Genomic DNA, 12,520 nt, shown 5'->3' on the forward strand with positions numbered 1-12,520 from the left:
ATGACTGAGTGGTATGCCATTGTATATATGTGCCACATCTTCTTTATATTGCCATCTTGGATTTCGGTAACAGGCTTGAGATGGGCAGAATATTGCTTGAGAAAGGAAGGAACTGTTGAGATGAGGAATGCAGGCATACTTTTTTTCATGGGCAAGACCACAGGTCTGCTCTCTGCTCACTGAAGCAAAATTTAAAGTTTTTTTTTCTTTTGCATCATTGCAGAGAAGTTTTTGATTGAGAATTCTAAAATAACTCTGATTATGAAGATTCAACATATTGACTGTAAAAAATTGAAAAACATCATATCAGCAAAGCCAGAAGAAGAAAAAACCTTAATCCACTATACATAATGCCTGTTAACATTTTGGCCTGAAGTTTCTAGTCTTGTTTTCTGTGAACAATAGCTGTTTAATTTTTATACAAAATTGTAATCGTACGAAATGTACCATTTAATCACCCACACTTTTCACCTAACAATATATGATGAACATTCTCCTTACATCATTAATTGCCATCCTACAAAATGATTTTCATGCTGATGTATTGTTCCTTTGTGTTAGTGGATAATCATTTATTTAACCAGCCTTCTATTTTTAGACATTAAATTTCACATCCTCATTATTAGTAGTAAAACTTTAATGATTTTTGTAAGATACATTTTTAAATGCATGCATAATTATTTCTTTAGGGTAAAGTGGAACTAATGTATCAAAGGGCATAGGAATCTGGAACTTTTTGATGTATATTTCCAAATAGTCCAGAGGAAGGATTGCAACAGTTTATATTCCCATTAGTACTCTGTAAGCGCTTGTGTTCTTGTATCCTTGCCATGTGACTGAAATATAAACTAAAGAAATCTGGTATGCATTAATTTGAAAGAAACCATGATTCAGGTTTCTTTGCATAAGAGTATTTAATGTTTAGCAGATTGCTCTGTGTGCAGTAATTATGGGTTTCTTCACAATGTTATGGAAACCCTTTTATTAAATTTTACATTTACCATTTTCTTCAAGATCCTTAAATAGTTCTTAGGGTCTCAACTGTTACATTTTTTGCTGTTAAAAGTATGGTTTTGGAGAACTTTGTGTGTGTGTATTTAGGAGGATAGAATATGAGAACCAGACAGAACTTTAGTTAGTTGGGTTAGTCTCCCTCCATCTTACAGATTAGTAAATGGCTCAAGAAAGAAACTTGCCCACAAACATTGTGTCTCTTGCAAATGACAGACAACTCAGACTAGCGGAGCGAAATGGGGAATTTGTTGCTCATGAAACTAAAAATAGGTTGTTACCTACTGTGACTGACCTTGGGTAATTCCTTGATCTTTCTAAACCTTGATTTTCTTATCTGTAAACAGGGTGTTGGGCTCCACCAAAGGTCCCTTCTACCTCTTAAAGTTCAATGTTTCTGTGAATATATTAGCAAAGAATTTCATTATACTATCAACCAAATTGAGACATAGTGAAGGGAAGGCTAGCGCTCAGGAAATTTTTAAAGAAATACAGTTTGTATTACACACTTGGATCTAAGTTAAAGTTGTTGTGGTTGTTTTTAACTTGCAGAGATCCTTAGGCAACTTGAACATAGTCAGTATTCACATAGTGTAAAAATATCTCCAAAGTGCTTGAAAAGTCTCTTTTCTCTGTTGATCACACATCATCTTCAAACATCTTTTCCACCTATTTATTAGTTTGCTTAACAAACCTATTAACAAATAGTAGGGAAAGAAATTCAGTCCTTTTGCTCCCTGTTCACAACTATTATAACAAATTACAACTTGGTGAGCCTAGGGAGAACCGTCCATGACAACAGCAGGTTGCTGAGTCAGACCCATGCACAGAGGAGCTAATCTTGAGCACTGGGCACCTACTTTACACACAGGAAGACATACCGATGGTAGGGAAACTTGCCGCACTAGGAACACCCTAAAGCTCTGTGGCTGGTTGTTTGAGAGGAGGTAGGTTTTCTCATGTCAGGCTCCCTTAGCTCTTTAAGATTGTTTCCTTGACTGGTAGGAAACCTTTTCTCTCTGTTGGTGTGTGGTTGTTTTGTTTTTGATTTTGGTTTTGGTTTTTTCTCAGTCTTTACTCATGTATGCTATTTGGAATTCACTGTGTAACCCTTGAAATTTACTGCAAGAAGCATAAGTGTCCCTCATTGTGAAGCAATTATACTCCAGTAAAGATGTTATATATATTTAAGTGCCCCTCAGAGACTATTCTAGTGTTCTGAAAAGGTCTTTAAGAAACAGGCTTTGTCTTAAAGCCATTGACTACCAACAAAATTTTTAAATATTTTCACCACACTATGTAGAATACAGATTTATTTCAGGGTTTTAACTACTATCAGATTGCCAATTCAGGTTTGTGTTTCCAGAAATTTTTACACAAATAAATGCAACAGAGCCTATGTACCCTTTTATTAACACTCAGCTACCACATGTTTATCAGCGATACTGGCAGTCCCTGGATCTGGTTCTGCAGGATAGGGAAGGTTCCAGGGAAAAAAACAGCCAAAGATTTTGATGGAAAGTGTACTAGTCAGGACAAGCAAGATCATCCTGCGGTAACAACCTCCAAATCTCAGTACCTTAAAACAACAAAGGTTTATTTCTCCTTCACACTGTAAGTTCATTGATGGGCAGCTGGGGTTCCAATATGGCTCGTCTTGACTCTGCATCCTGGCTGATGGAGTGATCATTATCTTTAATTTTGGTGGTTACGGTAACAGAGAAAGAGTTCTGCAAGGTCTGACATAAGTGCTCTTGCCTGAAAGTGACACTCACCATTTCCATTCCTAACTCACTGTCCAGATTAAGCACATTGCCCAGCTCCATTCAAAAATGGCCAGGAGGGGCTTCCCTGGTAGCGCAGTGGTTGAGAGTCCGCCTGCCGATGCAGGGGACACGGGTTCGTGCCCCGGTCCGGGAAGATCCCACATGCCGCAGAGCAGCTGGGCCCGTGAGCCATGGCCACTGAGCCTGCACGTCCGGAGCCTGTGCTCCGCAACGGGAGAGGCCACAGCAGTGAGAGGCCCGCGTACCACCAAAAAAAAAAGGCTAGGAACTGCAGTCTGACCCCATGGGCCAGGAAGAAAGGGAAGCAGCAACACTAGTGACGACCACAATTTGCTCTTCTGATTACCAGATATTTGGCTCGCTGTCCCTCCTGCAGGTGAAATACTCATCCCCTCCCCAAAGGAGAGAACCCCGCAGTCCCACCCAGTTACAGCATCTGGATGATGCACCGTTGGCACTAAATTAGGGGGTCATTTTGACATCAACTCTGGATGTGGGTCCTGTTGATCTAGAGACTTCTGAACTAAAAAAGGCATCTGGGTTTAAAAGGGAGGAGTAAAGGGTGAATGCAGACATTCTGTATCTAGAACGAGCATCACTTCTGGCAAACACAGAACATACCCTTAGTGGTTCAGCTGAATTCATCAAAGCATCTGCATACCCTGGATTAAAGAAAACATGAGTCATGGATTATAGCTGCATTGGGATTTCTTCTTTCTCCTTCTCTTCTATCTCTATCCACAGCTCGTATACGGGAAGTGTAGTTTAGGTAGACCTTGATATCAGGAAGATAAATAAAACTGAACATTTAAAATATGACAGTGTCCTATAAAAGCATTAAAATGTGAATAGAAGAACATTTACTTTTTCTTGAAGGTAAGAAATGAATATAGGTAAGTGAAAGCAATTTCTATTGCCATTCAAACTATAGTTTTCCAATCCTTGCTCCCTTTTACCTTAACCCAAACTGCTGATATGACATTTAACTGAATTTCCAAAACTCTACACTTTTCCCCCCTGTTTTGCTGAGTTGCTAATAAAAGCTTTGAAATGGCTCAAAACTGCGCAGGAGGTGAAGGCAGGAAGAAGAAACTGGAATTGTAAATAACTTATAAAATGCTTAGCTGTCCCCTGACGCATTTTAAAAAGTGAGACCTCTTTTCAGTTTCCTGTACTTAACAATATCCAACCAAATAAAGACCATGTAGGGGCTTTTCTGGGTTACACACAACTTATTCTGTCCATTCTGTGCTAAGGTGTCTCCTATTTTCCGTTATCACTGAATTCTTATTTTTTTACTTCTTTATATACTGCAAGTTCTAAGTATAGAATTTCCTCATCCTCTCCCCTGACTTCTAACCTCTACCTATAAAACCTGCTTGTCCTGCCACCCTCTGACAATATTAACAACCTGAAGGGGTGGCCCTCTGAACCTTCCTGTGGGCTCATAAGATCATAAACACTTGAGGGTCTTCTTTCCACCTGCCTGCCTGCTCTCCTTCATCCCTCCCTTCCTCCTTTCTTTCCTCCCTTCCTCCCCTACTTTTTATTCAATCCAGATGGGGTTAATAAATTATTTACACTTCTAAGTATCTCTTGCTTTTCTCATTAACAGAAGATTGGGGGTGTACCCCTCCAGGCAGTTAGTATAGATCTCATTCATTCTTTTTAATGTCTGCCTAATATTCCATGGTTTGGAAGTCATACTTTATTGAAGTTTCTCTGTTAAAGGGTATGCACGTTGTTTCCAATCTGTTTTGATCTTGCTTTTTTGCTTTTCTTAAATTTGGCCACTGTAAGGGGTGCAGTGAACTTCCTTATACCCATCCTCGAATACTGGTCCTTTTTCTAATATGGTCCAAGAGAGGGATTAACTGCATTTAAAATGTATGTGTACTTTTAATTTTAATAGATGTTGCTAGATGTTTAATAGATGTTATTGTCTTTCAAAAATAGTTATCCTAGCAATGTTCCAGAATACCCTTCCCCCATCCTATCCAGTAGTACATGTCTTTCCTACTTTGATGAGAATGGATTATACCTGCAACCCCAATTGCATAGCCTGGGCACCTGTTGACATACTATAGTGTATTTCAGTGAGGTTTAAAACTAGGACTCTGGATGGCCTGTGTGATTAGGGGTAGTTGCGATTTTTTGTGTGTGTTTCTTTAAAAATCCATGGAAAGTTTATGGGAGGGAGGGAACTGGAGGCCATTCTTATGCAGTCCACTCCTTTCACAGGTAAGGAAATTGAGATCCAGGGAGGTGGAGGGAGTTAATGTGAGCTAGTTACTGGCTGCTGCTTCTGGGAAGCAATTGGTCTGAATTCTAAATCAGGGATTTACCTACTACCTACACTGTGGGCCATGCTGACAGTAATTTTTAGAGAATGGACCAAGGAATGTCATCTGTGAGATAGAGATAAACTGTTTCCAGTTTTCTATTCTCTCCTGCTAGGATAAGCAAGTTCCCACCCTACACTGGGCTGTGTGGGATTTGCTTTGCAAACTTCTGCAAAGATAATAGGACATTTGTTACATTGGTCTTATCAGTGGAATTTGCTGCTCTTAATCTTTTGGGGAGTTTTAGGTTTTATTTTTCTAAACCATTAGAGTTACTGCTTACTAAGTGTGGAGCAGCTGGCTTGGATTACAGCTAAAATGACAACAGGGAAACACAGGAGAGAAGATTCTGTTCAGGAATGGCTTCCTCCTATGTACTCCTTCCTCCTCCCTCCCCAGTGTACCTGTGAAGAGAGCTTAATATTGAGGCTGCCTAGAAAAAAGAAGCCTTCTAGGTCCCAGGTATGTTCCTGGCAATGTAATCTCTAGGTGTAACATGCACAGTTTGACCAAGGCTCAAATGGATGTTCTCTAGGGCTGAGTAAAATAAGCTTTTTGAAAGAAGCCACTTTTACTTCTTGAGTCTTTAAACTCAGTTTTAATAGAAGTTTCAGCTTTAGCCCATGGAGTCTGCTGAGGAAGATGAAAAGGGAGACTCCAAATTTTGGATTCCCACTTGGGTTTGCCCTGTGTTCATTACAGAACATATGACAGCCCAGCGTTAACTTTCCAGGTTGCCTCTAAATAAAGTCAGCCTATTCAGGGAGCTCAGCCCGTTCTCTTAATAACAATAAAGATAATTACAATGGAAATTCATTTTGTCATAGATAAGCCTCTCCAGCAGATTAAAATATAAATATATATTTATATATAAAAATATAACACAGGGCTTCCCTGGTGGCTCAGTGGTTGAGAGTCCACCTGCCGATGCAGGGGACACGGGTTCGTGCCCTGGTCCGGGAAGATCCCACATGCTGCGGAGCAGCTAGGCCCATGAGCCATGGTCGCTGAGCCTGCACGTCCGGAGCCTGTGCTCCACAACAGGAGAGGCCACAACAGTGAGAGGCCCGCATACCGCAAAAAAAAAAAAAAAACATGCCTTTGTGTTGCAGACCTGGTCAGGAGCTATGCTTATTTGTGGGCTTGACTCTCGGTGTCATGGTTCTTGTGGCTTAGCAGTTCGCAAGCCTGCAAGTTGGAACCTCTGGGGAACATAAAAAAAAAATGCTCATGCCTAGATCCTCCCTCAGAATTAAATCAGAATCTGTGGCTGAGGTGAGGACTTCTGGGCGGGCCATTTGAGATGGAGAGAGTATCTCTCCTTAATAAAGAAAGAAATGAGCTGTAGCTCGAGCTGTTCTTTTGAGAATTCTGTCTCCATAGGGATCATCATGTGTGCCCCTCAGCTCTCACAGCCCACTCTCTCTCCTTTCTCCTTCCTATTTGTTCTGTAGATTAAAGCAGTGGAGTCATGTCATATAAAGTCAGCTCATGAAGGCAAAAATTGAATGCTGTAAAAATGATCATTGAAGAATGAGCTAGGAAGACACCGTGAGGCGTAGAGGTCAACATACCATCTCTTGGTACACTTAGCATAGCCAGCGTTTCCTCTGGCATCAGAACAGATCACTGTTTTCTTTGGCTGAGATTCTGATAAAATAGCATTTGGGAGCCAGAGTGTATGCAAAATATGTATCTTTAAGTATTGGAGTTAACTCTATTTGGTGAGATTCTGGAGCCCTGAGAACCACGTGGGAATTGAGACTGGCTTAGGGAATCTTATTCTCATCTCATATTCAATTCCGAGGCCGATTCTGCATGAAATGTAGGCAGAATCATGGACACCATTTAAAGTGTGAATTTCTCCTCACCTGTCTCTTCTTTTAGGCACCTATAGTCGAATTCAGGTAAACTGCATGGTAAATGCAGCTATAGATGCAACACCACTGCATTTCATTATTAACTATTCAAAGACGGCCCTGTTTCTTTGTCCAGAATTCAAGGGCACTCTGTCTTTCTGTCCGCTAGCGTTCCCGTGGTTCGGCATGGATATCGGTGGGACGCTGGTTAAATTGGTCTACTTTGAACCGAAGGATATTACAGCTGAAGAGGAGCAGGAGGAAGTGGAGAACCTGAAGAGCATCAGGAAGTACTTGACTTCGAACACGGCTTACGGCAAAACCGGGATCCGAGACGTTCACCTGGAACTGAAAAACTTGACCATGTGTGGGCGGAAGGGGAACCTGCATTTCATCCGCTTTCCCAGCTGCGCGATGCACAGGTTCATCCAGATGGGCAGCGAGAAGAACTTCTCCAGCCTGCACACCACTCTCTGTGCCACGGGAGGCGGGGCCTTTAAGTTCGAAGAGGACTTCAGAACGGTAGGTCCGCTTTACCCCCCTGCAAAGAACAAAACCACCTCTTAGAGAAAGAAAGAAAACCTCTCCCATGCCCGTGATCATGGCATCTCTTATGGAAGAACCTGACCACTAGGCTTGGGACTTTGGACAAGCTTACTTCACCCCTCTGTGCCTCAGTTTCCTCATCTATAGGAGAATAAAAATAGTTTCTGCCTCACAGGGTTGTTACATGAAGGATTGAATGAGATAATATGTACCTGGCAATTAGTGCTCAATAAATATTGGCTGTCCTCCTCATCAGTTTTGTTACAATTACTTCTGCACAATATGCCAGAGACAAGGTGATGGAAATCCCCTTCTGAAGTATTTTAGTTTTCCACAGACTCTTATGTTTCATGAAAAACATAATCATTGTGCCAATTTCATAGATATATAGACTGAGGCCTGCAGGAAAGGCTTTCTACACATCTTACTAAAAATGATTACTTCTTTCTACCCATTTGCTCTGTATCATTTTTGTTTTATGAATGTCCTTCAGAAGTTTTGCTCACAAACAAACATGAAATCTTTGACATTATTTAGAGGTGAATTCCATTATTGATGAATATGATTTAGGGAGTATGGCTCTACATAATAAGAATCATACTATATCCTGACTGCAGCGTTGCTTATTTAGATTTGACAAAGTTGGCTAAGTGGAAGATATGGATGAATGACATGGAGTTCTAACTTTCTCTTTATTAAGCAATCCCTAACACCTATGTGTTCCAATTTCCCCATTTCTACAGTCAAGATAATCTCTATACTGTCTAGCTTCATCTCACAGGGAATAAAATGAGAAGAAAGAGAAACAATAGATAGAGAAAATGAAGAAAATTAAATTAACAGTAGTGATTGAACATAGGAGAAGGAAGGGTTGGAAGATTTGTGGATTAGTCTTGCCAGAAATTTTATCATTAATGAATAAATTAATAAATCAATGCATTATTCATGGTACTTAATAAAGCTATAATTGCAAATTTTATTTGCATCATCAAAAGTAACATCATTTATCTCATTGATAAGTAGTTTCTACAAGAGCTGGTAATAGAGCCCTAGAGCATTAGTTTAAGTCAGATTGATTATATTCAGGTTTTGGCTTTTCCTCCTGTGTGCCCTTTCCCTTGCCAGCAGAATCTGACACTGCCACTTACTTAAATGATCCATGGGATCTTTTTCCCACTAAAGGGACCCAATGATTGAAGAGTTTTGAAACTGAGAAAGTTGAGATCCAGGGGCATGAAAATTAAGTTCAAATTCATAAATGAAAAAGCACTGATCCTGAATTCTAGTGCTGTTTCTGCATTTAACTAGCTGGGTGACTGGGCAAGACATGTCCCTCCTGTGGGCCTCAGTTTCATCATTTTCAGAAAGTGGCAGTAAGTTGTTTAGGAGGATAAGGAAACTAAAGCTAAAGAGAGATGAAGAGGCGCTAAATACCATCCCCTAGGTAAGAGCTGGGTCTCGGCTCAATTCTGATTCAGGAAATGCTGACCCACCCCTAGTGCTGTGAGCTCCCCAGGTCCCTCAAGGATGTCCTCTGTGTCCATCTCCACTAGGGAGCCTGAAGTGTACCAAGGTGACCTGGGACATTTAAGCAAGCTCCCTCAAAGTCTCCGTCCCTCCTCTTGGGTAATGCCCTGGATTCCAGAAAGTTACTCAATCTGTGTTGGCCACGAGCAATTGTGTTTCTCAAGTTTCTGAACTGAGAAAGGTCGTATCTTATTACAGCCAAGGTAAAGAAGCCTCTGCTCCTTCAGGAGGTTTCTGGAGCCTAATGAACAGACTGGTGCAGGGAGCAAGTTTGGAGAATTTGCCTAACAGCCTGGCCCTCTGTAAAAGAAAGTATTATATGGCCTGCCTTCTCTTTCCATGCTCAGTCTTGACCAAAGTGAAGACAATTGAAGACAGATCTCTTCCTGTAGCCCGTCTGTCAGTAAGTGATATGCCCTGATCCTTCCAAAGTTTGTGAGGATGAATAGGTTTTATCATTCTCTTTCCTAAGCATTCATTCTCATTCAACAAGTATTTATCATACTCTATCAATGCAACAAGTACTGTTATGAACAAAACAAAGCCCCTGCCTTCCTGGAGCTTATATTCTAGTGCAGGGAGATGGTCAATAATCAAATAAGTGATATAGAGTATATCAAATGGCAATAAGTGGGGGAAAAGAAATAGGTAAGGGGGATAGGAAGTGCTGGGCGGGTCTTTGTGTGATGAGGTAACATTGGAGTAGGAACCCGAAGAAGAAATAGAGCAAACCAGGCTGGTGTGGGGAAGAGTTAGGGTTAGTTAGTAAGTGCTAAGGCCCTTAGGTATAATGTATCCAAGCTCTTCCTTTTTCCAGAATGGGAAATTGAAGGTGCACACTAAGTTATAAAGGATCAATATATACTACTCTACTATGTAGTAAACAATCTGACAAATAATAAAGCAGTGTATATACATACCTGTAAAGTCCTGTCATTGTTATATAAAATCACTCTTTTGAGCATAATACAAGTTTGCAGACATGTATTTTGAAAACCTGAGTGACTAGGGCTATCTAAATGATGTTCAGCCGACCCTGAATAGTTAGCGATTGTTATGTCTGATGACTGTGTCCTTTTCATATATAGTAAATGTACTTAAATCCTTAGATAATGTTAACTAGTCTTCATCAATTTAGAATGTACAAGAAAGAGTTACAGAGCCACGAGACAAGCATTAAACTAGACCCCTGTGTAGAATACTTTCAATTGAACAAAGCTGCATTTCTTTCTTCTTTTTCTTTCTTTTTTTCCTTCCTCCTTCTTCCTTTCCCCTTTTCCTTCCTTCGTTCCTCCCTCCCTCCCTCCCTCTCTCCTTCCTTCCTTCAACATTTTAGGATCACTTTCACAAACTTCTGGCTGGCAAAAGTTTACCTTCAAAATTAATGATTCAACAAAATGGAACACAAAAGAAAAACTTAAACAACATATGCTCCAAGAGATTGGTAGGCCAATGAAGAATCCTACCATTTGAGAAAGTGATTCTCAAAGGGGAGGCTCCCATGTGGTTGTATACCAGGGCACTTAATCCTGTAGATTTCATTTAACTTTGTGTTTCTCCCCACTGTCTATGTTCTGCAAGTGTTGTTTTAAAGAACCTACCAGAATATTTTATGTACCAAATCTAATATTTCCATCCACAAGTACACTTCCCAACTTCAACAGGAGTCCTCTTTAGAATGCAAAGTATTCTAATGATAGAAAATTTTTAGAAAAAAGTCATCCTTTTTGTCCACTTAACTCTTCATTACAAGAGATACTTTTCCTTGTAAGTTTTGTTCAGTCCAAGACTAACATTTATTAGAAGTTAGAAGTGACTCTTTTCATTTTTTAGAAGAAAACAAATACCTACCTTCTAAACAAGCAAGATATAACAACAATCTTACTGGGTTTACATGATATTTAGGGAACAGTAAAAGATTCTCTTATTGCTTCACTACATTTTTTTCAAGGTGTGAGGACTTAAGAATTGGCCTTCATTAAGCCAGAAATCTCCAAGGACACAACCGAAAAAAGTTAATAATGGTGGAAAAATCATCAGGAGGGGATAATAAGGTAATTGTGGATGTGTGAAATTCTAAATCTAAGTAGACCATTCATTATTAGCTGGGTTCCTATTATTAATCCAGGAACTGATTTGTGATATTGCAGGAGCATAAGCTTTGTAGATACTGTCATCCTCCACTTCATTCTGGCTCGACCCTTTTGGCCATTCATGTACCCCTTTTATCATTGGGTGCCAGGAGGAAGAAGCCATCTTTGAGGTTTTGTTATTTTTCTCACTCACAGAACATATTTGAAATTCATCTGTCTCTCAGGTCTCAGTTAGCTGTCCTGTGTGAGGAGAAAAGAGCCCCGAATGTAATTTATAATTCAGAGTCAACCATTTTATATGCAAATTGTTCTTGGTTTAGTAAGATAACCTCTTCTGCCACTTCCATTATGATTTATGGAGCCAGGGTCAGCAAAAGCACCTTGGGAAGTGTGGGGTATCATACAGATGTGTATTTTATTCATTTTGTGCAAAACGGTTTGATGACTCATTTCTCAAGCACAGGAGAGTGATGGAACTGGTTTGGGGTAGGTCTATAGAGAGTAGGTATGGAACCCCCTGGGATGATTTTTACCAGATTTGTTTACTCAGCTATTTATTTAGTTACTTTTTAAGTTTATCTTATTGAAGTCTAGTTGATTTACAATGTTGCATTAATTTCTGCTATACAGCAGAGTGATTCCATTATACATATATATACCTTCTTTTTCATATTCTTTTCCATTATGGTTTATCACAGGGTATTGAATATAGTTCCCTGTGCTATACAGTAGGACCTTGTTGTTTAGCCATCTTATATATAATAGTATTTATTTTTGACAGACTGAAGCACATAAGGAGAACCTCTTACAGTTGTATCCTGAACATGTGTTTAGAATCCATATTTTTTCTAATTTCATCATACAGGGAATCACTGAATTCCTTTGAGAAATTAGAGTTTTCGGTTTGGAAATGATGTTTCCAAATGTATTTCAACTTGAGATAAGAAGACCTGAATTATCTTACTTCTTATATAAAATTCATGTGTAACTCATGTTTCCAAAGCATGTTCACACAGCCATCTCACTGGATTCTTGAAAACAGCCCTGCAGGTTAGCCAAGGCAGCTGCTATTGGGGAGAGTATGTGATTTTATTGAAGGGCTGTTGTCACTGTACTGGAGTGGGGTCATGCATTAATCCCAGCTCTTCAGCTCCAAAGTCTGTGTGGTCCTAGGACTGGCAGCATCAGCATCACCTGGGATATTGTTAGACATGCAATCAGAAACTCTGGGAGTGGGACCCAGCGATCTGTGATTTAACAAACCCTCCAGGTGATTCTGCTGGCACCTAAAATTTGAGAACCCCACTGCACCCATGCTTGCTTGGGTGACTTTGGGACTAGGCAAAGTAAAGTTA

The 12,520-nt window shown here is 40.0% G+C and overlaps 1 protein-coding gene across 3 annotated transcripts in view; it reads left to right on the forward strand.

Moving 5' to 3' along the window:
• The window catches only part of PANK1 (pantothenate kinase 1), a 69,767-nt gene that overhangs the window by 34,477 nt on the left and 22,770 nt on the right, over positions 1-12,520 (forward strand). For 2 of the 3 annotated variants that reach the window (XM_081251729.1, XM_081251730.1), the window contains exon 2: positions 7,169-7,521. In XM_081251729.1, the coding sequence (XP_081107855.1) occupies positions 7,169-7,521 (353 nt within the window). Of the gene's footprint in view, positions 1-7,168; positions 7,522-11,023; positions 11,127-12,520 lie in introns of those variants that run through there. The other variant, XM_081251731.1, reaches the window with a different exon arrangement.

This window comes from Mesoplodon bidens (genome assembly GCF_964165515.1).
Source record: "Mesoplodon bidens genome assembly, chromosome: 1".
NCBI classification, from domain to species: Eukaryota; Metazoa; Chordata; class Mammalia; order Artiodactyla; family Ziphiidae; genus Mesoplodon; species Mesoplodon bidens.